This window comes from Dicentrarchus labrax, unplaced genomic scaffold (assembly GCF_905237075.1).
Source record: "Dicentrarchus labrax unplaced genomic scaffold, dlabrax2021, whole genome shotgun sequence".
In the NCBI taxonomy this organism is placed as follows: domain Eukaryota; kingdom Metazoa; phylum Chordata; class Actinopteri; family Moronidae; genus Dicentrarchus; species Dicentrarchus labrax.
This window is the reverse complement of record NW_026136723.1, coordinates 3,853,592-3,877,705: the sequence shown is the minus strand read 5'-3', so window position 1 is coordinate 3,877,705 and position 24,114 is coordinate 3,853,592. Positions and strand designations below refer to the sequence as shown.

At 41.0% G+C, this 24,114-nt stretch overlaps 4 protein-coding genes across 4 annotated transcripts in view; 1 reads left to right on the top strand and 3 right to left on the bottom strand.

Annotated features, from left to right (window-relative positions):
- LOC127357692 (gastrula zinc finger protein XlCGF8.2DB-like) overlaps positions 1-24,114 on the bottom strand; it is a 61,998-nt gene that overhangs the window by 15,967 nt on the left and 21,917 nt on the right. The window lies entirely within an intron of this gene.
- On the top strand, positions 1,377-5,278 carry cart4 (cocaine- and amphetamine-regulated transcript 4). The gene is made up of 4 exons (XM_051391013.1): positions 1,377-1,476; positions 2,112-2,274; positions 3,714-3,797; positions 4,975-5,278. Exons 2-4 carry the CDS (start codon positions 2,131-2,133, stop codon positions 5,080-5,082), a joined length of 336 nt encoding a protein of 111 aa, XP_051246973.1. The 5' UTR covers positions 1,377-1,476; positions 2,112-2,130; the 3' UTR covers positions 5,083-5,278.
- On the bottom strand, positions 6,083-10,401 carry LOC127358287 (uncharacterized). The gene is made up of 5 exons (XM_051391272.1): positions 10,384-10,401; positions 8,804-9,089; positions 6,822-7,039; positions 6,626-6,677; positions 6,083-6,356 (listed from the first exon to the last, which is right to left on the bottom strand). Exons 1-5 carry the CDS (start codon positions 10,399-10,401, stop codon positions 6,256-6,258), a joined length of 675 nt encoding a protein of 224 aa, XP_051247232.1. The 3' UTR covers positions 6,083-6,255.
- LOC127357971 (zinc finger protein 665-like) overlaps positions 12,007-24,114 on the bottom strand; it is a 145,085-nt gene continuing 132,977 nt past the window's right edge. The window contains 3 exon segments of the mRNA XM_051390662.1: positions 12,007-12,900; positions 12,902-14,498; positions 22,891-23,325. Of these exon segments, the coding sequence (XP_051246622.1) occupies positions 12,702-12,900; positions 12,902-14,498; positions 22,891-23,325 (2,231 nt within the window). The 3' untranslated portion in view covers positions 12,007-12,701.

The window sequence follows — 24,114 nt, the reverse complement described above, 5'->3', positions numbered from 1 at the left end:
CGCCGGCGCCGCTGCAGGCTGACATTTAGCCGTTAATGAGCTGAGATGAAAGCCGCAGAGACTGAACTCTCTCTGAGCTGCAGCTCGCCATCGTGATGCAAATCAGACGCAGAAAAGGGCACAGACACTTTCCCCCGCGTCATCAGTAAACACCTTCCTGATCTCAGGTCAGACCTGCTGCCTCAAGCCCAGGTGGATGATGGGAGATTTATCATCAGACACGCAGCATCTGTTCTTTTCCCTCAAGGTCAGTCGGAGCCTTCTGACAGGAAGTAGCTGAGCCTCAACACAGGGGCCACACAGGGGCCACACAGGGGCCACACAGGGGCCACACAGGGCCAACACATGGGCCATCCAGGGGCCACACAGGGGCCATACAGGGGCCACACAGGGGCCAACACAGGGGCCACACAGGGGCCACACAGGGGCCATCCAGGGGCCACACAGGGGCCAACACAGGGGCCACACAGGGGCCACACAGGGGCCACACAGGGGCCAACACAGGGGCCACACAGGGGCCATACAGGGGCCATCCAGGGGCCACACAGGGGCCACACAGGGGCCATACAGGGCCAACACAGGGGCCACACAGGGGCAACACAGGGGCCACACAGGGGCCATACAGGGCCAACACAGGGGCAACACAGGGGCCATACAGGGCCAACACAGGGGCCACACAGGGGCCACACAGGGGCCATCCAGGGCCAACACAGGGGCCATACAGGGGCCACACAGGGGCCATCCAGGGCCAACACAGGGGCCAACACAGGGGCCACACAGGGGCCACACAGGGGCCATACAGGGCCTACACAGGGGCCATACAGGGCCAACACAAGGGCCATACAGGGCCAACACAGGGGCCAACACAGGGGCCACACAGGGGCCACACAGGGGCCATCCAGGGCCAACACAGGGGCCAACACAGGGGGCCACACAGGGGCCACACAGGGGCCATACAGGGCCAACACAAGGGGCCATACAGGGCCAACACAGGGGCCACACAGGGGCCAACACACAGCTTTAAAGGATCATCTTGTGAGCACAGTAACAAACAATCAATCAATAGCCAATCAATGATCTGTAATTGCACATAATGAACTGACGGTCAGTCTCAGCTCCTCTGGGGTTAATCTGACCTTCAGCTGTGAGTCACTGTCTGACCTTTGACCTCCGCACACCGACACACAGGTCTGCAGGGTGTTTACATGTCAGCATGGAGCCGTTTAATATTAACCTCACAGATACATCATCAATCACAGCAGAGCACGCCACGTTGTGTCTGACGGCTGAATCCATGAATAGTGCGAGCGAGCGGCGGCAGCGGGTGGAGGAGGCGCTATAAATACAGGAGGAGCAACAGCCGCACAGTACGAGGAGCTGCTGGAGGACTCAGACCAGGAGGAACTGACTGGAATTAGACACCAAAGAAGAAGAGTATTGTACAATATTCCAGCAGGATCTTTAATTACTTCAATCGTGAGTTTCACTTTTACACACTTGTTTACACGGTTTTCCTGTTTATTTGTTTAAATACATGAAATAATCTGTAACTGTAATTTAGTATAACATTACTGCTTATTTAAAGAAAATGTTTTCACATAAAAAGATTAAAATATATTTGCAAATCCATAATTTTTCCTCAGATTTGTGCTTCCTTTAAATCCATGTTTAATACTCTTCATACATTTTTAAAATGATGTAAAATTAGTGGCATTAATGTTGAATCAATGTTGTTTATCAGTGTATAAGCATTGGTAAACTGTCCAAATACAGTTGTTATCAGTGTAAACAGCAATAATTACTGTAATCTCACAGATAATGACTTTTATTACACTTCTAGAACTTTTAACATTCACATTAAAATAATAAACTGAAAGCCTGATTACCTATATTTATAGCTCATTTAATTGTTTTTACAGTGTATATATCGTTAATTAAACATTAAAAAGCAAAAGCTTCAAACTGTATTTTAATTATAGAAGATTTCTGTATTTTTACGAGTTATTTTCTGTATCTTTTGGCTCTAGTTGACGGAACATTACTGGGTTTTTTTTACAACTTTTTTTTGACAGTGTAAAAGACAAACATTACTCTGCTTGAATTGTTTTTAGGTTTTTAAAAGTATTTTTGATGATGGAGAGTGTGCGAGCCGTGGTCTACCTGTCTGTCTGTCTGTCCGTGCTGACATCACTGTGCGAGGGTCAAAGGTCCCCCGACAGCAGGCTGCCGTCTGCCCCGGATGAGCCCGCCATCGGACTCACAACCAAAGAGCTGGTGAGTCATCTGTCCGCACGTACACTGTAAAACAAGATTAAAAATCAGATTTTTTAAAGTAAAAGTAATTGAACTAAATATATTCCTCAAGTGGTTTTTGTAATTAGTAATTTTGTCATTTTACTTGTACTATGAAAACAAAATATCCAGTAAAGTTATTAATCAGGAATGTTTCTGTAACTTATAAAACTAACTTAGTGTCACTTAAATTTACAAGTAAAAGCTGCTTAAAGAATCTTTTAATTTGCTTGTTTTAACAAAGACAAATAAAATATTAATCTGTTAATGTATTAATAAAATACTAATTACACTGTGAGTTAGTTCAACTCAAACTGTTAACCATTTAAGTTTATTCACTTATTTAAACAGATTTGATTTGAGTAGAACTAAAGCATTTATTGTTAAGGTCATTTGACAGGTCAAGTTAACTGAAGTTATTTTCTTTAAACGTATTACTTTGAGTGATCATTAAGAATTATTTGGATGCATACTCGAGTTAATGATGATTAATAAAATGCTAACCTATACAGCATTATAATGCTAACATTGTTATAAAAGATATAAAGTCAAGAAAATGAGTCAGTGGAACAAACTGTAATTATATCATCAATAATTAAAATACTGGACACTTTTCATTCATGAGACTGAATGAGAGTTAATTTATGTTAACTTACTTATTTTATTAAGACGTGTTTTACAGTGTAAGAAAGATCAATACATTTTAATGGAGCTGTTAAAATACGGTTCAATTAAAACAATTCAAGTTTAAGATCATTAAAAGGTTTAAAATGCTGAATTGACTGATAGTGATACTGAAGCCAATTAAACGTATTGATCCAAACGAAGGCCGTTGGCACTAATTAAGGTGATGAAGGTCGCTCACTGATGATGATGAATTCTGTAATCAGCAGTTTTAATTTTACAATCAATCAATCAATCAGTTACATCTGCAGCCTTACTGCAAATATTATGAATTTATCTGAAAGATAAACAAACAAGAAAATCAGAAAATCTAAACAGAAAATAAATAACTCGTAAAAAAAACTGTAATTTTCTATAATTAAAATGCAGTCTTAAGCTTTAATTTAAAAAAATGTTTTGTATTTTTAGTATTTTTATTGTTTAATTAATGATATTAACACACTAAAAACAATAACATTAATTAATGTTTACATTTAAAAAATACAGAAAAAAATCTGTAAATTAATCATAAACATACAGATTATTTTACAGTGTAGTTATTGACATAAACAAATGTTGGTTGTTAAAAGCTTATTTTTATTAATTATTGTGTGTGTATGTGTGTGTCTCTGTGTGTGTCTGTGTGTGTGTGTCTCTGTGTTTTGTGTTTGTGTGTGTGTGTGTGTGTCTCTCTCTCTGTGTGTGTCTGTGTGTGTGTGTGTGTGTGTGTGTGTGTGTGTCTATGTGTGTGTGTTCAGGCTGAAGCTCTGCAGGGTTTCCTGGATGAAGCCGACAGCAGCGTCGGTCTCTCTGTGGAAAAGAAAGCCAGCGTCATCCCCAGGGTGAGAAAATGAGTGACAGCTGTCAATCAAACACTGTGTGTGTCAGTGTGAGTGTGTGTGTGTGTGTGTCAGTGTGAGTGTATGTGTGTGTGAGTGAGTGTGTGTGTGTCAGTGTGAGTGTATGTGTGTGTGTGTGAGTGTGAGTGTGTGTGTGTGTGGTGGTCAGTGTGAGTGTGTGTGTGTGTGTGTGTGTGTGAGTGTGTGTGTGTGTGTGTGTGTGTGTGTGTGTGTGTGTGTGTGTGTGTGTGTGTCAGTGTGAGTGTATGTGTGTGTGAGTGAGTGTGTGTGTGTCAGTGTGAGTGTGTCAGTGTGTGTGTGTCAGTGTGAGTGTGTGTGTGTGTCAGTGTGAGTGTATGTGTGTGTGTGTGTCAGTGTGAGTGTATGTGTGTGTGTGTCAGTGTGTGTGTGTGTCAGTGTGTGTGTGTCAGTGTGAGTCTATGTGTGTGTGTGTCAGTGTGAGTGTGTCAGTGTGTGTGTCAGTGTGAGTGTATGTGTGTGTGAGTGTGTGTGTGTGTGTCAGTGTGAGTGTGTGTGTCAGTGTGAGTGTATGTGTGTGTGAGTGTGTGTGTGTGTGTCAGTGTGTGTGTGTGAGTGTGTGTGAGTGAGTGTGTGTGTGTCAGTGTGAGTGTGTGTGTGTCAGTGTGAGTGTATGTGTGTGTGTCAGTGTGAGTGTGTGTGTCAGTGTGAGTCTATGTGTGTGTGAGTGAGTGTGTGTGTGTCAGTGTGAGTGTATGTGTGTGTGAGTGAGTGTGTTCTGATCTGACAGTGTGAGTCACTCCGGTGTTGCTGTGTGTTACCCCCCCCATCCATTAGCAGACTCCCAGTGAACAGCGGGTCCAGACTGGGACTGAATGCAGCTCCTGATGCTGACGGAGGTCAGTTTGACTGCAGCGAATAAAGGACTGAGTCCGCTAACGTTAGCTGCACAACTAACTAGCTAATGGCATCTAACAATACTGTTAGCGACAGTTAGCTTCTGTTAGCAACATGTCCATCAGGAAACTCCATGAATCACCTCGGTACCGCTGTCGTCAAACTGTCCTCTGTCTGTCTGTGTTCACTAGGAGGCTGCTGAGCCCCGTTCAGTGTTTCTACCACACAGAGTTTATTTCTTCTGAAGCTTCAACTGAACCTGTCTCTCTCTCTCTGTCTCTCTCTCTGCCTGTCTGTCTCTCAGTGTGATGTGGGCGAGCGTTGTGCGATGAAACACGGCCCTCGGATTGGTCGGCTGTGTGACTGTCTGAGAGGAACGGCCTGTAACACTTTCTTCCTGCGCTGCTACTGAACACACACACAGACCACGGACTTCTATACTTGTGAGGACATAACCTCTGAGCCCTGAACGTCCCCACAAAGATAGAACACACACACACACACACACACACCTGTCTCTCTGCATGTTTCTGTCTTTGTTTTAAAGTTTCCGTGTCCGTCCCTCAGATTCATTTATTTTTGTTAAATAAAAGTTCTTCATAAAGCTGCTGATGACCTCCTGATTTACACTGTGACTGTTTGTCCTGAGTTTTGTCTGTCAGGCAGTTCTGTAAGCATCTGATTGGTGGAGCTCGTTGTCCTAGTTCAGGACCGGGGACAAAAAGTCTCAGGTGGTTTCTGTTGTTTGGAGAGAAAGAAAAGGTGAAACTGTACGAGAACTTTCTGCACAGTTCCTGTAACGACGCTCATCTAAAAATACACCGATCAATCATCGGCGATCGATCAGTCCTCCCTGATTAGACCCCCGCAGAGGCTGATCTGCCTGAGGCCTCAGCGCTCCACAGGCAACTCTAACTCTCCTAAAACAGATCTGACAGCAGCATGCCACCTCCTCATCAAGCTTTATTAACCACTGAGGGCGGCAGGGTGGATGGTTCGATTCCCTCCGCTCAAACAAACCCTGTCCGAACTTCTTGTTCATCTGTGATCGTCCAATCAGAGCACAGCGTCTGATCCAGAGAACCTTTAGTTTGAGCGTCGATCAGACAGACGGGGTTTATCAGCGAGGATCAGCGAGACGGGGTGGCATTTAGCTCACAGCATCCAGCCGAGAGAGATAAGACATGCTAATTAATGCTAACACACACACACGGGGGGGGGGTGTTCCAACACGAAGCAGCTGTTCGTTCTGACAGATTAAACAAATCTTTTCATTAAATTCAATCTGTTGCTGTTTGTTTTCATTCACTCAACAAAACTTCTTCAGAGGGGGTCAGAAGTCCACTCTGAACCAGAACCAGAACCAGAACCTCACTGAAATATTGAACACATGTCCTCTTGTGCACACGAGATTTGTTGGTTTAAATGTATTTGTTTATTTTACAGCTTGTTGCAGTTCTGAGACCGTAAATACATAAAACAATAATATTCAATAATAATAATGATTATCAATCAGTGACAGATAATCAATACGTCACAGATTGAGTAACCACTACACACAAGATAAACAAACATCCTCATTCTCTCAGATAAAATGTGCGTTACATCCTGACATTGTGGCGTTCCTCGACTGCGGTGGCTGCTGGCTCAGAGTCCTCTCTGGTTCTTCACACTTCTTCATCCCCACTAACAACAAACAAAAACCTTTTATTTGCACAGAATCATAAAGTGACATTAATAATAACCTTTCACATTATATTCTGATACACCAACCACATATTAATAATAAAACATTAGGGCTGTACCAGAATCAGATTAAACCGTTCGTTCACTGCGCCGCTATATCAGCAGAATGGAAATAATAATAATGACTTTATTATAATATAGATAGATCAGTCTTTCTTTTGAGATATTCAGTGAAAATATTGAGAATGTTTCTCTTTATAATAACTTACAGAATCCTTTTTTATCCTCACATTGGCTGAAATGTTCTTCCATAAAGCCGTTCTGTGTGCTTAAAGGGGTGAAGGTTAGTTAACCATAAAACACAGTGATTGAAGTACAGTTTCAGTATGAATCCAGTGGGGCATCTTTACCAAGTTAAACATCTTTGTTTATGAGTTCTAAACTGAACGTGAAACATAAACTGACCAAACAGGAAGAACCGGCACAAACCACTCCTTCAGAATCAGACTGAAGAATGGCCGTTGAATTGCTTTGTGGGACAGGAGTGAATGTGAACCTTTGAAGTTGCTCTCCCTCCTGACTGGTCCTGACTTCCTCCTGTTCCTCTTTAATGTGTTCGGGCTCTGGGTCCTCCTGGTCCAGACTGCGGCTCCACTCCTGCTGCTGCTCAGGGGGAACCTCTTCTTTACTCAAAGACCAAACAAAAAGGATTCTGTAAGACATTATAATGAGAAACTCAAAATAATCTTAAAATACTGCATCCAGTCAAAATGACTTAATGATACAAAGTTGATATTTTAACCAGTTTCTCCTTATAATGACTAACAGAATCCTAACTGGGGGGTCATTTATCATCAGTCCCACGAGGCTGTTCTTTGGTCACTGAGCTCTTTGCAGGTGGTGGATTAAATGTGTAACACTGACAGCTAGTGTTTAAAACGAGAACTGCATTCTAAATTCAGAATATTGCAGCATGTCGTCTCCCCAGGTCCTCCTCCTCTGCGGCAGCAGCCAGGTTGGGGACACTGAACCTACAGCCTTAACATCTGTTATACAGAAGATCATTCCAGTTTGACTTTAACTTGATTTATGTTATTCATTTACAATACTATATTTTTTATCTAATAACTGTTGAGTAGAAGAAACATTTTTGTACAGTGGGTTCTTTGGATGATGCCAATTTTACCAATATAGACCACACCCATTCATGCCCTAAAAACATATGCTATTTCATCTAATCTTCACCAAAATCCGTAACTAAAAATGTACTTCACAGGCAAACAAATTTGGGATTTTTGTACATACAACCATATTGCACGTATGTGTAACATTTCATAAAATTATACCTACAATATCTCCACCATGTGGTCATTAATAGAACCCCTACTTGCTTGCTTGAACGCAATTATCACCGACTTTGGGTATATTTTTGGACATCAGACGAATCACAAACCCTTCTTAAAAAAAGCAGAGTTTTAAAGGTCCTCTCTGCTGTGTGTGGTTGTGTTAAAGGCCGAGGTGATCTTATATGAACAGTGGCAAGTTAAAGAGTTAATTGTACAAAGACTGTTTCTGTGTGGAACATAACATTTAACTAAGATCACCATTGCAGTGTAGAACATGAGTAACACAGTAACCTAACATAAACCATGACAAAATCCCAACAATAAAACCAGATCAATACATTACATTTACAAAAGTAAAGCAGTCCCGTGCTTAGTCATGAACACAGTTAAACTGTGCGTAGCTATTTATGCCCACTATGTTCAGTGGTGTAGTGGTTCCTGGAGAAATGGGTAAACTCTTGCTGAGTTGTTAGCCAGCAATCCCGTAAGCCAGGCAGGGGAAAGTTGTTTTCCATTGTCACATTGTCATCACTCACTCTGATTCAGAATAGTTACAGACCTAGCCGCCAGACACTGTTGTTCTGATGTCATGGTGCATCTCTGATGTCTAGTTTCTAGTCTGTAACAGCTGAACAGGATTCTTCATTTCTTGCTGCTCTCTTGTGTGAGTTCTCATGTGTCTCTGCATAGTACTTTTAATACAGAAGCTTTAACTGCAGACTGAGCTGAATGTGTGAGTTGTCATGTGGTCCTCTAGAGAACTCTTTTTAATGAAGTTTTGTTGGCATACTGAGCAGCTGAAAAGTTTCTCTCTTGTGTGAGTCTTCAAGTGTAACTGCAGATTACTCTTATATCCAAAGCTTTTATTGCACACTGAGCAGCTGAATGGTTTCTCTCCTGTGTGAGTTCTCATGTGTAACTGCAGAATACTCTTATATCCAAAGCTTTTACTACACACTGAGCAGCTGAATGGTTTCTCACCTGTGTGAGTTCTCATGTGTCTTTGCAGATTATTCTTATATCCTAAGCTTTTATGACACATTGAGCAGCTAAACAGTTTCTCATCTGTGTGAATTCTCATGTGCTTTTGCAAATGCGTACCTTGACCAAATATTGTGTCTGGTTCTGGTCCTCCACAGTCCTCTCCATCATCTGTTTTCATCTGTTCAGTTAGTCTTTGATGAAGCTGTGAGGACTGAGGTTTCTCATCATCATCATCATCTTCATTCTTCACAGGGACAAGAGTGAATGTGAACCCTTGAAGCTGCCCTCCCTCCTGACTGGTCCTGACTTCCTCCTGTTCCTCTTTAATGTGTGGGGGCTCTGGGTCCTCCTGGTCCAGACTGGGTCTCCACTCCTGCTTGCTGCTACTCAGGAGGAACCTCTTCTTTAATCACCGACAGCTGCTGGACGTCTGTAGGACACAATAAACACAAAGATAGACATTATGGAAAACCACCACTTTCTGTTAAATCCAGACTGGATAACTGTGGGATCATCATCAGGCTGAAGATGTCACTCAGTGGAAACACATTGGAACCAAGTTGAAATCTGTTGACAAGGTCTCACGAGGATTATCAGCAGAAGACTTCCTGAAAAGTAAGCAATGATTAAAAGGATCAGAGTTTCTTCTGAAGAAGGAAACTTTTAACGGTGCGGTCCCTGCCACAGCAAGGGAAAGTTGGAGAACAGTAAAGGGTCAACATGCTGGACGAAAGGATTCTGCCAGATTTGTTCCCTTTTACCGATGTAGGAGTGGACTACTCCGGACAAATAAATGGGAACATCACCCAAAGATTCTTCATTGATTCACTACGCATAAAAAACTGTATTTTTCATTTTTTACTATGTTGGAAAATTTTTATTGAATGGGTAGTCACAATAGTACTTCTTAGTAGATACAGTCAATGGAATTTAAGAGTTAATAATTTACTTTAAAGCCAAGATCCTAAATTAAATCTAAAGTATTATTATTTGTTATTTGTAAGTCCAACATATTTAAATATTTGCGGTCATAATGTCGGCTAAACAGAGATTGACTTGCCTTATCTGGACATAATGCACATTATCATAAAAAATACATATGTGCAATAGATAGTCGATTAAATCAATTATATGTGGGTTTATTGGAAAGCATATTCATAGTCATTTTTGCCCAATTCTGACAGCCGTACTGCCTCCACACTCACACAGTGACGCACAGCATCAGGAGCAGTTCACAGTTCATCTATGTGAAGAATGATAATATGAAATTTGATTGAAGCTTACAGTGAATTTACCATGGATGTAAATATGATGTGTAAATAATTTGTGGGTCCACAATGTCTGCCGCATTGTGGCTCCCAGCTCCCTGGACCCGTGGATTGCTCACATGTCACATGGCTTGTCACATGTGAGCAAAAGCGGGTTGTGTCAGATAGTGTTGAAAAGCTACAGACAACAGTGCCTGTGCATCCTCCCCCACGGGGACCCTTTGAAGTTGAAATTCAATTGACTTTGTTGCAAAATGTATGGATTTAAAAATGTTTTAAATGTTCACAAAAAATGTATGTGCAAGCCTGAAGCCTCAAACCTGCAAGAAGGCTGACATTGATTTTTAAGAAAATGCCTGCTGAAAGAAATTGGTCTGGATTTGGACACAAACTTCTACCCAATGGACGCCAAAGAACAATGACTCTTACCAAGTTACTCAATACCATGTACGGAAAGTTGAATCTCCATGCAATGGATGAGTCAGAGATGTATTTGTTCTGTTTTAACCTCTGCTGTTCAGCTTATCCACAAACAAATAAAAGCTGTCCAGTCTCTTCCTAGTGACAACCCCGTGTCACATCCAACCACAGCACTGGGTCTGTATCAGAGAGCTCCAAAAGGAAAACTCCCTGAAACCCAGCTGGTCCTAACCTCAACAGGTCTGCTTAGGACCAACATAGCAGTCCAGTGTTAAGGTCAGCCCACTTGGATCCCACTGTAGGAAGGTTCCCGCACCATAAACCAGGAATCAACAGAATCCCTATTCATCTGGTTGGTCCTCTTCCTCATCACCTACAGTGCCATACAAGGTCAACTACTTTCCTGGGAATGACTCCTCTCCCTGGGGAACTACGCAGGCAACCGAGTCCCAGAAGCAGACACAAGACATGCCATGGCTTGGCCTGTCACTCCCTGTGACACTTGTCTTGTGCTAAACTTCACCCATGAACATTGTGCTAGTCCCAATCTGCCACAAATTAGAAAATTACATTACGAGCTAATTTACACAGACTGTTATTGTTGCGCTACCCCTCTCACCCTCTCAGTGGTTCCAAACAACTTAAAATGGTGTGTTGAAGGTATGGGCAACATTCACTTGGGAACATCCAAAATGACTCTGCATTCATCAGAAGAACTGATACTAGAGTCCAAAAGAATTAATAACTACAACCACTTTGTTATAATGATCAATCACTGCTCTGTACTACAACCAAAGGGTTTCTACTGGATTTATGGAATGAATCCGTTTGAGTATTTACCATAAGGGATGGTGTGGAAAAGTGGTTCTCAACTTGGGGTCCGGGCCCCCCCAAGGGGGGCGCCAGAGGTTTCAGGGGGTGCGCACCACTTTCTCTGCTGAGGTTGTAAGGTTACCAAAATTATTATTTACAAAAATTTAATTTATAAAATCCTAATAACACATAATATGATTCAGTTTACTTCAATTAGTTTATATGTTTTTCCATTCACAAATATAAAACAATTCCCCCCACCCATACTGTGTGGGTCCCTTGATCTTCATATACTAAATGTGTAATCTTGTATTCCTTCCCCATTCACCAAACCCCCACACCTACCTTTGCTGCCCTTTGTCTCCATCACATTTGGTCTGATCACTACCTTGACTGCCTGATCAATAGCTACCATTTACATACTGTCTATTGTATTGGTCCATTTATAAAAGTACCTTATTTAATTTGCTCTGGGTCAGCTCACCGGCTCAGACCTGCTCTGTGTATGTAAGTTCACCAGGATGACAGCATGCATTATCAAACTCACACCACCACAGCAAACCTGAACTGGACTTGAATGATTTTTCTTCAACAGTATTATATTAGAAATTCCTAAGGACACCACCCAAAGGAAAATTATTAACTGAACGATACTCAGTCTCATAGAATATACAAGACAATTAATCAGAAACATTAATTTATTTATTCAATAACTATAACTAAGTTCATCAGGTTCACATTAAGTCAGCTGAAGGATTTGTAGCTCAACATAGAGGTTGGTATCCTTCATGTTTGTGGAATATTTAATAAACCAGCATGTATATTTGAAAGCATTTATTACAAAGATAAAGTATAAATACACAATATGATCAAACTACAATGCACTAAACTAAATAATAAAAACAGAGTGTGTGTGTTGCACTGTATGTTGAGCTTGTTCAGCAGAGACAAAGCAGAGTTTTAAAAGGTCCTCTCTGCTGTGTGTGGTTGTGTTAAAGGCCGAGGTGATCTTATATGAACAGTGGCAAGTTAAACAGAGTTAGTTGTACAGAGACTGTTTCTGTGTGGAACATAACATTTAACTAAGATCACCATAGCAGTGTAGAACATGAGTAACATAGTAACCTAACATAAACCATTACAAAATCACAACAATAAAACCAGATCAATACATTACATTTACAAAAGTTAAGCAGTCCGGTGCTTAGTCATGAACACAGTTAAACTGTGCACAGCTATTTATGCCCACTATGTTCAGTGGTGTAGTGGTTCCTGGAGAAATGGGTAAACTCTTGCTGAGTTGTTAGCCAGCGATCCCGTAAGCCAGGCAGGGGAAAGTTGTTTTCCATTGTCACATTGTCATCACTCTGATTCAGAATAGTTACAGACCTAGCCACTGTTGTTCTGATCATGGTGCATCTCTGATGTCTAGTTTCTAGTCTGTAACAGCTGAACAGGATTCTTCATTTCATGCTGCTCTCTTGTGAGTTCTCATGTGTCTCTGCATAGTACTTTTAATACAGAAGTTTTAACTGCAGACTGAGCTGAATGTGAGTTGTCATGTGTCTCTTCAGAGTACTCTTTATAATGAAGTTTTGTTGGCACACTGAGCAGCGGAAAGGTTTCTCTCTTGTGTGAGTCTTCATGTGTTTCTGCAGATGACTCTTTTGTCCAAAGCTTTTATCGCACACTGAGCAGCTAAAAGGTTTCTCTCGTGTGAGTCTTCATGTGTTTCTGCAGATTACACTTTATATTGAAGCTTTTATCGCACACTGAGCAGCTAAATGGTTTCTCCCCTGTGTGCGTTTTCATGTGTCGCTGCAGAATACTCTTTAGACTGAAGCCTTTACTGCACACTGAGCAGCTAAATGGTTTCTCACCTGTGTGACTTCTCATGTGATACTTCAGATTACTCTTTTGTCCAAAGCTTTTATTGCACACTGAGCAACTAAATGGTTTCTCACCAGTGTGACTTCTCATGTGTAGCTGCAGAGTACTCTTTAGAAAGAACATTTTTCCGCACACTGAGCAGCTGAATGGTTTCTTACCTGTGTGAGTATTCATGTGTTTGTGCAGAGTACTGTTTAGTCCAAAGCTTTTATGGCACACTGAGCAACTAAATGGTTTCTCTCCTGTATGTTTTATCATGTGCTCCTTCAGAGAATGCTTATATCCAAAGCTTTTATCACACAGTGAGCAGCTAAACGGTTTCTCACCTGTGTGAGTCTTCATGTGTTTCTGCAGATTACTCTTTATATTGAAGCTTTTCTCACACACTGAGCAGCTAAACGGTTTCTCACCAGTGTGAATTATCATGTGCTTCCGCAAATATGTACCTTGACCGAATGTTTTGCCACACACTGAGCAGCTAAACGGTTTCTCACTTGTATGGGTTGTCATGTGATCCTTCAGATTATTCTTATATCCAAAGCTTTTATCACACACTAAGCAGCTAAACGGTTTCTCCCCAGTGTGAATTCTCATGTGGCCCTGCAAATACTTACCTTGACTGAATATTTTGCCGCACACTGAGCAGCTAAACGGTTTCTCACTTGTATGGGTTGTCATGTGATCCTTCAGATTATTCTTATATCCAAAACTTTTAAGACACACTGAGCAGCTAAATGGTTTCTCCCCTGTGTGAGTTCTCATGTGTCTTTGCAGATTGTTCTTATATCCGAAGCTCTTATGACACATTGAGCAGCTAAACAGTTTCTCACTTGTGTGAATTCTCATGTGGCCCTGCAAATACTTACCTTGACTGAATATTTTGCAGCACACTGAGCAGCTAAATGGTTTCTCACCTGTATGAGTTGTCATGTGATCCTTCAGATTATTCTTATATCCAAAGCTTTTATGACACACTGAGCAGCTAAATGTTGTCTTCCCTGTGTGAGTTCTCATGTGTCTTTGCAGATTATTCTTATATCCAAAGCTTTTATGACACACTGAGCAGCTAAACGGTTTCTCACCTGTGGGAGTTGTCATGTACTTCTGCAAATGCGTACCTTGACTAAATATTTTGGCTGGTTCTGGTCCTCCACAGTCCTCTCCATCATCTGTTTCCATCTGTTCAGTTTGTCTTTGATGAAGCTGTGAGGACTGAGGTTTCTCTTCATCATCATCATCTTCATTCTTCACAGGGACAGGAGTGAATGTTTGAAGCTGCTCTCCCTCCTGACTGGTCCTGACTTCCTCCTGTTCCTCTTTAATGTGTGGGGGCTCTGGGTCCTCCTGGTCCAGACTGGGTCTCCACTCCTGCTGCTGCTCAGGGGGAACCTCTTCTTTAATCACCGACAGCTGCTGGATGTCTGCAGGACACAGTAAACACAAAGATAGACATTATGGAAAACCACCACTTTCTGTTAAATCCAGACTGGATAACTGTGGGATCATCATCAGGCTGAAGATGTCACTCAGTGGAAACACATTGGAACCAAGCTGAAATCTGTTGACAAGGTCTCACGAGGATTATCAGCAGAAGACTTCCTGGAAAGTAGCAATGATTAAAAGGATCAGAGTTTCTTCTGAACAAGGCAGAAGATTATTTAACCTTTAACAGTGCGGTCTGCTGCCACAGCAAGGGAAAGTTGGAGAACAGTAAAGGGTCAACATGCCGGTTGAAAGGATTCTGCAAGATTTGTTTCCGTTTACCGATGTAGGAGTGGACTACTCCGGACAAATAAATGGGAACATCACCCAAAGATTCTTCATTGATTCACTACGCCTCAAGAACAATATTTTTCATCTTTCACTATGTTGGAACATTTTAATTAAATGGGTAGTCACAATAACTTGTTAGCAGATACAGTCAACGGAATTTAAGAATTAATAATTTACTTTAAAACCAAGATCCTAAATTAAATCTAAAGTACTATTTTTAGTCCAACATATTTAAATATCTCTGGTAGAACAGTACATACGATAATCTGCAGGGAACAGGACCAGTGAATGTTGTACAGTAGTTTTCCATTTCTATTACTACTTTAACCTTTAACCTTTAACAGAGTCCTATAACAACTTTAGTCCCTCTGAAATTGACAGTCTTGTTGATAGTGCTGCAGGCTCACTACGATCAACATTAGACTCTATCGCTCCTATGAAAAAGAAATTATTAAAACATAGGAGACTAGCACCGTGGTACAAGCACCAAACCCGCCAATTAAAGCAAATAGCTGGGACATCTGAAAGGAAATGGCGCTCTTCCAAATTATCAGAATATAGCTTCATTTGGCAAGATAATCTTAAACTTCTGGAAAGGCCCTCCGTAATGCCAGAGGAGCCTATTACTCAGCACTAATAGAAGAAAAAAAGAAAAACTCTAGGTTCCTCTTCAGCACTGTAGCCAGGCTGACAGAGAGTCACAACTCTATTGAGCCACATATCCCTATAAACTTAAGTAGCAACGACTTTATGAGCTTCTTTTCTGATAAAATTATTACTATTAGAGAGAAAATTAATCACCAACTGTCATCAACAGTTATCAGTGGCTCTCCAAGTTCAGGGACTTTTACTAATGTAAACTCAGATATATATTTAGACTGTTTTTCTGCTATCGATCTTCATCAGTTAACTTCAATCATTTCTTCATCGAAGCCATCAACCTGTCTATTAGACCCGATCCCAACTAGGCTGCTTAAAGAAGAAGTTGTTCCCTTAATTGGCACTTCTTTACTGGATATGATTAATCTTTCTTTATAATAAGGATATGTACCACAGTCCTTTAAAGTAGCTGTAATTAAACCCCTTCTTAAAAAGCCCACTCTTGACCCAGGGGTTTTAGCCAACTATAGACCAATCTCTAACCTCCCCTTCCTCTCTAAGATTCTGGAGAAAGTAGTTGCCAAAGAGTTGTGTGACTTTTCACATAACAATAGTTTATTTGAGGCTTTTCAGTCAGAGTTTAAAGTTAAACTCTGGTTAAAGTTAATAATGACCTTTTGATTGCTTCTGACAATGGACTTGTCTCTGTACTTGTATTATTAGATCTTAGTGCTGCATTTGACACCATTTAAACCATTATATTCTTTTACAGAGACTTGAGCATCAAATTGGCATTAAAAGAACCGCACTAAGCTGGTTTAAGTCATATTTATCAGATCGTTCGCAGTTTGTACATGTCAACGATGAATCTTCAACAAATACTACAGTTAGTCATGGAGTTCCACAAGGTTCTGTACTTGGACCGATACTATTTACTTTATATATGCTCCCTTTAGGCAACATTATTAGGAATCACTGCATTAACTTTCACTGTTATGCAGATGATACGCAGTTATATCTATCGATCAAGCCCGATGAAATTAATCAATTATCTAAATTACAAACATGTCTTAAGGACATAAAATCCGGAATGAGCTGCAATTTTCTGATGTGAAACTCAGAAATTGGCCCCAAAAACCTTAGAGACTCACTGTCTAAAGATATAGTTAGTCTAGATGGCATTATCTTGGCCTCTAGCACCGCTGTCAGGAATCTTGGAGTTATCTTTGATCAGGATTTGTCATTTAACTCCCACATAAAGCAGACCTCTAGGACCTCCTTCTTTCATTTACGTAATATTACAAAAATTCACACATCCTATCACAGACAGATGCAGAAAAACTAATCCATGCATTTGTTAATTCAAGGCTGAATTACTGCAACTCTTTATTATCAGGTTGCCCCAATAAGTCCATTAAAACGCTCCAATTAATTCAGAACGCTGCAGCACGAGTACTGACAGGAACTAGAAAAACAGATCATATCTCTCCTGTACTAGCTTCTCTGCACTGGCTCCCTGTAAAATGTAGAATAGAATTTAAAATCCTCCTCCTCACCTATAAAGCTCTTCATGGTCAGGCCCCTTCATATCTTAAAGAGCTCATAGTACCCTATTACCCCTCTAGAACACTACGTTCTCTGAATGCTGGGCTACTTGTGGTTCCTATAGTCTCTAAAAGTAGAACAAGAGCCAGAGCCTTCAGTTACCAAGCTCCTCTCCTGTGGAACCAGCCTCCAGTTGTGGTTCGGGAGGCAGACACCCTCTCCACATTCAAGAGTAGGCTTAAGACGTTCCTCTTTGATAAAGCCTATAGTTAGGATGGATCAGGTGAGTCCTGAACCATCCCTTAGTTATGCTGCTATAGGCCTAGACTATCGGGGGATTTCCCATGGTGCACTGAGCTCCTCTCTTCCTCTCTCTTTCTGCACTCATTCATGTCCCATTAATGCAGGTTACTAACTTCACTTCTTCCTTGGAGTTCTTGTGCTTTCTCATCTCGCAGGTTCTTATCGATCCTGGTGGAGCCTCCTGCCATGGTCCTGCTAGATTGCCATTGCCAATACTGTTGTTTCTGTGCACCTGTCTGTCTGTCTGTCTGTCTGTCTGTCTGTTCCTCTCTCTCTCTCTGTCTCTCTCTCACCCCAATTGGTCGAGACAGACGAACACCCACCTACAGCTAAAGGATCTGTCCTAGGTTTCTGCCTTTTAACAGGCAGTTTTTCCTTGCCCTTGTCGCCAAGTGCTTGCTCATGGTGGTACTGTTGGGTCTTGGTAAATAATGTTATAAAGAGTTCGGTCTAGACCTGCTCTATTTGAAAAGTGTCCTGAGATAACTTCTGTTATGAATTGGCGCTATACAAATAAAATTGAATTGAATTGAATTAACCTCCCCTCAGGGTAAATTTTTATTTTTAGTGACACTGAAACAAGAATATTCTAAAAAGATGTAGGCTTCTGTACTATGGACTAAAAGTGCCCAAAAAAGTGCTAAATAAATACACCATTAAATAATTACTTAAATGTGTCAATTAATTAAAATACAGATTCATTTTATGTAAAAAACATAATTATTTAACTATTTATTTAATTATTTCATGGTCCTGTGTTGCAGTGCTTCATGAATTATTTTTATCTGTCAAACTCGCCCATCAAAGTTGGTAGGTGGATCCTAAAGCCTGATTGGTTACTCTGCGCATCAAGCCAAGGCAAATTAATTCCAGATAATGGATCGATGCAGAGCTAGTGAACACATTTCAATACACTGGGTGGCGCTATTCACCTCTACGTTGGTTTAGATCTTCTATTCAGTCTATTCTGTCCTGCTAGCCCCAATGTTGAGACAGCGTGCGAGGTGCAGGACAAAATGTCTAAAACGTGCCCGGAGCTGCTGAGAGAAGCAGTGAATTTGATTGAGGAAGCTCTGAGCAGAACTCCTTCGGCTCCTGCGGCTCCGGCAGCTCAGTCACAGCAGATACCTGCCGCTCAATCACGTACACCTGTCCAAGGTAATCTAAGTAATTTCCTGTTAGCTGGGTGTGTTACTAATCAATGACTCGGGACAGAGGTGTGGGTTAAATTAGATCGACTCGAAAATGTATTTGTATGCAGTAGGCTCATGATGCTTCGTGCGTAATACGTTCATTGTTAATGGTGGGAAAATAAAACAAGTTTGCTAATCGGCTAAATAGTGTTAGCTGGCTTGAGCATCCCAAAATAGAAGTTGAGGCTGTTTTAGCTGACTGGTGACCACTGAGCTGTGACGTTTTTGTTTGTTGCAGCGGAGGTAGCAAGCCTCTTTGCACCATATAACATTGGAGCCAGAAGGAATATGACGAGACGACCAGCACGAGTCCAAGTTAGCCGAAGAAGCCACACACACACTGTCTGTTGTTTGGCTGACCACAAGGCGGATAAAATTCCAAGTGTACCGCTTAAAGCGGACCTTCTTACTTCAGGACTTGGAGAGCAAAAAGTGACATTTTCAGGTCAGTGCGAAACTATGCATTTACCAAAAGTTTGTACTGTCTGTTGCTTGTTGAAATTATTTGCAGTTCTTCTAAGCATTATTTTTTTTATAATGACTCAAACTTAATTGATTTTCATAGTGTGAATAATATTAACAGGCTTGTTTGTTTAGTTTTAGGTAAGTCAATATGAGTTATGATTTTATTTTTTTTTACTCCAGGGAATGACCACGATCCCATGGTTATAACAAATCAACTGATGGAAGTGTTTCCGAAGCTCCAACAAGGGGGAGGGCTTTGAATCTCTAAAATTTGCAGGATCTACTCGCAGTCGAAATCTTGCATTGCTTCAGTGTCCCAGCACTGGATACACCCTTGCCTATCTGGATGATCCACTGACGATGATTGGACAGGCTACAATCTACATACGTCCACTTCTACAGGATGTACCCTTAGATTGTGTACATAAATTTACAGAGACCTACTTTAGTACATAATCAAAACAAAGATTACTGGTGACTTTTAATCATTAATTGAAAGCCATCTGTTGTTGTTAGAAGAGCTCACGTCCTGCCTCTGGTCCAGTCATCCCCTGCATCACTTGTCAGAAGGAAGTTCCCTTTTCAGAGATGAAGCTGCACAGATTGAGCTGCAATGGGTATGTACTTCCTAAAGCAATGCAAGGGTAGCATATTCAATTTTCTTTGGGAATATGTCTCTCTTAGAGTGTTGTGCACACAAATAAGAGAGTATGACCGTAATTTGAATTGTGATAACTTCAAGGACACCCATGCAGGAATCAGAAAGAGAACAAAAGGGAGGCCAAAGTGAAGAAAATGATAGTGAGACAGCTCTGCAGTAGTACCAGCACTGATTGTCAACGAGGAGTTGGATCGCAAAGAAACAGACAGTGGTTTGTGTCATCACAATAGGGTTGCTATAAGATTGTGTGTAACTGAAACTGAAAAGTCAATAGAAAGATAACACCTTCAGGATATAATTAAATAAGATAATACAGTTACAGACAATTAATAACTTGCACCTGGGTGATATTTTCTATTTTTGTAATATTTAGTTTTTGTTCAGATTGCTGTTTTGCTGTTTTTATTTCAACTCAGCTTTGTGACAGATTCTGAAGATGTTGGGTCTCACGTTTTGTCAGTGACATGGACAGAATTTTCCTCCTTTTCTGTAGAGTGAGAGGATATCTGTATCTGCAGGTAACATGCCAACTCACAACATGTCTCTCTGGAATAGATAACTTTATTGTTGTTGTTTGTTTAGAATGGAGCTTATTAAAGAACCGACTCAAGCTGCCAAAGTTTTCAAAGAGAATCTGCTAAGGGAACATGCATCTGGGAAACCACTTAGAATGAAGATGGATGTAAGGGACTCTGAAGAGGACAGGGAACGGGAACTTCTCTTATTCTGTAAACAGCAGCAAAAATGGGCAAGTCCACTTCAGTGTACTCTTGTTGGTAAGTAATATAAAGTTTGTAATATAAATGTATCAGTACAGTTTATACCACTGAAGTATCTTTTATGGAATTGTTAAATGGGAGAATGGAATCCAAAAAATCATATAATTGATGACCACTTATGAAAATATGTGTTACATGTGTGTGTATATTGTGCACAATATTCTCCTGTTATCTGGAAGAATCAATATTAAGGATGCTATTCTAGAATTACAGCCAATAGAATATTCATACTTTGCAGTCACGTGATTACCATGGTTACCTGGCGGGCAAGAAACTTATATATTAACATATATCCATCACCTTACACCGCACAAAAAATGAAAGCCTACAAAAGTACGGATAGCTATCTTTTCTTCAAGAGTGGATGGGTTAACAACGCTGTTGTATGGGAGGTGAAAAACAGGAATAAGCAAACGTGAGTGTTACTAGTTAGCTAGCTAACGTTACCCGCTAACATTTGCTAATGTTTGCATGTCTGTAGCTATACACAAAGTGACATCTGTTCCGTCGTGTGATGAAGTCTTCATCTGAATATGTACACCCTGCCTGCCGGCCAATGACAGCTTGATAAGTAGCGTTAGTTTAAAAAGACCCTTATGCCAACTAGGCTGTATCATATATGGCTAACAGGATGTCAAACATTGTAGCCTACCTGCTCATCCACTCCACATAGCATCAGACAACAGACAAGAGCAGCTGGGGCAGCGAAAGGCCTTTAATCCTGTTAGCAATCTGTTAGGTTGTAACGTTAATGTAGTAGTAATAACTGTACCATAGTATGTATGCAAAGTAACTGTAAGTAAGTAGACGCAGTACAACAGTAACGTGTGTACTGTAACATGTATTCTTCTTCTCATCATATATCAAATCACGTACATATGATATATATTTACTTTTGTATAGTAAAACTGGCGACGTCCTGGCAAGATCCTTGATTAGTTTACTGGGTTTCGTTGCTGGAGAACGATGTTCTTGCCCGCCAGCTAGTAGTTGTGACGTCATGTGCAAAGTATGAATTGACTATTTACCCTTGCTTGTTAAATGTTACCTATTCCAGTTACCTGTATTAGTCAGCCACTGTTTTTCCACTGTGTTATTATCAGTATTTTATTTCAGGTGATGTTGCTATCGGAGAGGGAGTGATGAAGTACTTTATGACAACAATCATATCCAAACTCCAGTTTGGATTCAGTCAAGATCTTGGTAAGTCTCTTACTATTTTGAAGGTTAATATGATGTAATTTTTAAAATGTATTTAAGAGGTTAATTGTTGTGACTTTATCCCCTGCTCTCTTGGTACTGTACAGGAGGAATGGGCCGAACACTACTATTTAAGGGTGAACCTGACCATCTTGTTCCAGCAGCATCAGAGGCACTTATTGAAAGCAACCTCTTCCAGGCTGCAGGAAGGATGTTGACCCACACCTTTCTTCATGACGGTCCCCATGTCACAGGTTTAAGTCCTGCTGTAATTCATGTACTGTTCAATGGGGACCCTGAAATGGCAACTGTTGTTACAGTAGACTGTCCTGATCTGCACATCAGGAGCATCATAAAACTGGTATGTAACATAAAAGAAACTTTGCCTTGCAAAAATGATTGTTTGGGCAAATATAATAACTTGTATGGTCTTGATTTAACTAATGTAAACTCAGATATATATTTAGACTGTTTTTCTGCTATCGATCTTCATCAGTTAACTTCAATAATTTCTACATCGAAGCCATCAACCTGTCTGTTAGACCCAATCCCAACTAGGCTGCTTAAAGAAGTCGTACCCTTAATTGGCACTTCTTTACTGGATATGATTAAACTTTCTTTATTATCAGGATATGTACCACAGTCCTTTAAAGTAGCTGTAATTAAACCCCTTCTTAAAAAGCCCACTCTTGACCCAGGGGTCTCTAACCTCCCCTTCCTCTCTAAGATTCTGGAGAAAGTAGTCGCCAAAGAGTTGTGTGACTTTCTACATAACAATAGTTTGAGGATTTTCAGTCAGGATTTAGAGTTCATCACAGCACAGAGACAGCTCTGGTTAAAGTTAATAATGACCTTTTGATTGCTTCAGACAATGGACTTGTCTCTGTACTTGAATCATTAGATCTTAGTGCTGCATTTGGCACCATTGACCCTAATATTCTTTTACAGAGACTTGAGCATCAAATTTGCATTAAAGGAACCGCACTAAGCCGGTTTAAGTCATACTTATCAGATCGTTTGCAGTTTGTACATGTTAACGATGAATCTTCAATAAATACTACAGTTAGTCATGGAGTTCCACAAGGTTCTGTACTTGGACCAATACTATTTACTTTATATATGCTTCCCTTAGGCAACATTATTAGGAATCACTCCATTAACTTTCACTGTTATGCTATGTGTGTGAGTTTTCATGTGCTTCTGCAAATGCGTACCTTGAATATACTGAATATTTTGCCGCACACTGTACAGCTAAAATGTGAACAGCTCAAAGGCTTTATATTGGTAACATCACCTGACTGAGGTTCCCTGGTCTCTTTAAAATCATTGTCTCTATCATCAGTCTCAGATTCAGAAGAGTCTTCAGTCTTACCATCCACATCAGGTTGTGAATGTTCATCTGGATCTGAGTTTCTGGCTGGTTCTGGTCCTCCACAGTCCTCTCTATCATCTGTTTCCATCTGTTCAGTTTGTATTTGATGAAGCTGTGAGGACTGAGGTTTCTCTTTATCATCATCATCTTCATTCTTCACAGGGACAGGAGTGAATGTGAACCCTTGAAGCTGGTCTCCCTCCTTACTGGTCCTGACTTCTTCCTGACTTGTCCTGACTTCCTCCTGTTCCTCTTTAATTTGTGGGGGCTCTGGGTCCTCCTGGTCCAAACTGGGTCTGCACTCCTGCTGCTGCTCAGGGGGAACCTCTTCTTTAATCACCAACAGCTGCTGGACGTCTGCAGGACACAGTAAACACAGAGATAGACATTATGGAAAACCACCAATTTCTGTTAAATCCAGACTGGATAACTGTTGGACCATCATCAGGCTGAAGATGTCACTCAGTGGAAACACATTGGAACCAAGTTGAAATCTGTTGACAAGGTCTCACGAGGATTATCAGCAGAAGACTTCCTGGAAAGTGCATTTGTTACTTCAAGGCTGGATTACTGCAACTCTTTATTATCAGGTTGCCCCAATAAGTCCATTAAAACGCTCCAATTAATTCAGAACGCTGCAGCACGAGTACTGACAGGAACTAGAAAAACAGATCACATCTCTCCTGTACTAACTTCTCTGCATTGGCTCCCTGTAAAATGTAGAATAGAATTTAAAATCCTCCTCCTCACCTATAAAGCTCTTCATGGTCAGGCCCCTTCATATCTTAAAGAGCTCATAGTACCCTATTACCCCTCTAGAACACTACGTTCTCTGAATGCTGGGCTACTTGTGGTTCCTATAGTTTCTAAAAGTAGAACAGGAGCCAGAGCCTTCAGTTACCAAGCTCCTCTCCAGCTTCCATTTGTGGTTCGGGAGGCAGACACCCTCACCACATTCAAGAGTAGGCTTAAGACAGTCCTCTTTGATAAAGCTTATAGTTAGGGCTGGATCAGGTGAGTCCTGAACCATCCCTTAGTTATGCTGCTATAGGCCTAGACTATCGGGGGATTTCCCATGGTGCACTGAGCTCCTCCCTTCCTCTCTCTTTCTGCACTCATTCATGTTCCATTAATGCATGTTACTAA

What these genes read in the sequence shown, in the direction of transcription:
- cart4 (XM_051391013.1), top strand. Translation starts at nt 2,131, where the DNA reads ATGATGGAGAGTGTGCGAGCCGTGGTCTACCTGTCTGTCTGTCTGTCC. An exon ending in GACTCACAACCAAAGAGCTG is followed by an intron (nt 2,275 to 3,713) that starts GTGAGTCATCTG and finishes GTGTGTGTTCAG; the next exon opens with GCTGAAGCTCTGCAGGGTTT. An exon ending in AAGCCAGCGTCATCCCCAGG is followed by an intron (nt 3,798 to 4,974) that starts GTGAGAAAATGA and finishes TCTGTCTCTCAG; the next exon opens with TGTGATGTGGGCGAGCGTTG.
- LOC127358287 (XM_051391272.1), bottom strand. An exon ending in AGACACAATATTTGGTCAAG is followed by an intron (nt 7,040 to 8,803) that starts GTACGCATTTGC and finishes CTTTGAGTAAAG; the next exon opens with AAGAGGTTCCCCCTGAGCAG. An exon ending in TGAGGATAAAAAAGGATTCT is followed by an intron (nt 6,357 to 6,625) that starts GTAAGTTATTAT and finishes GTTTGTTGTTAG; the next exon opens with TGGGGATGAAGAAGTGTGAA.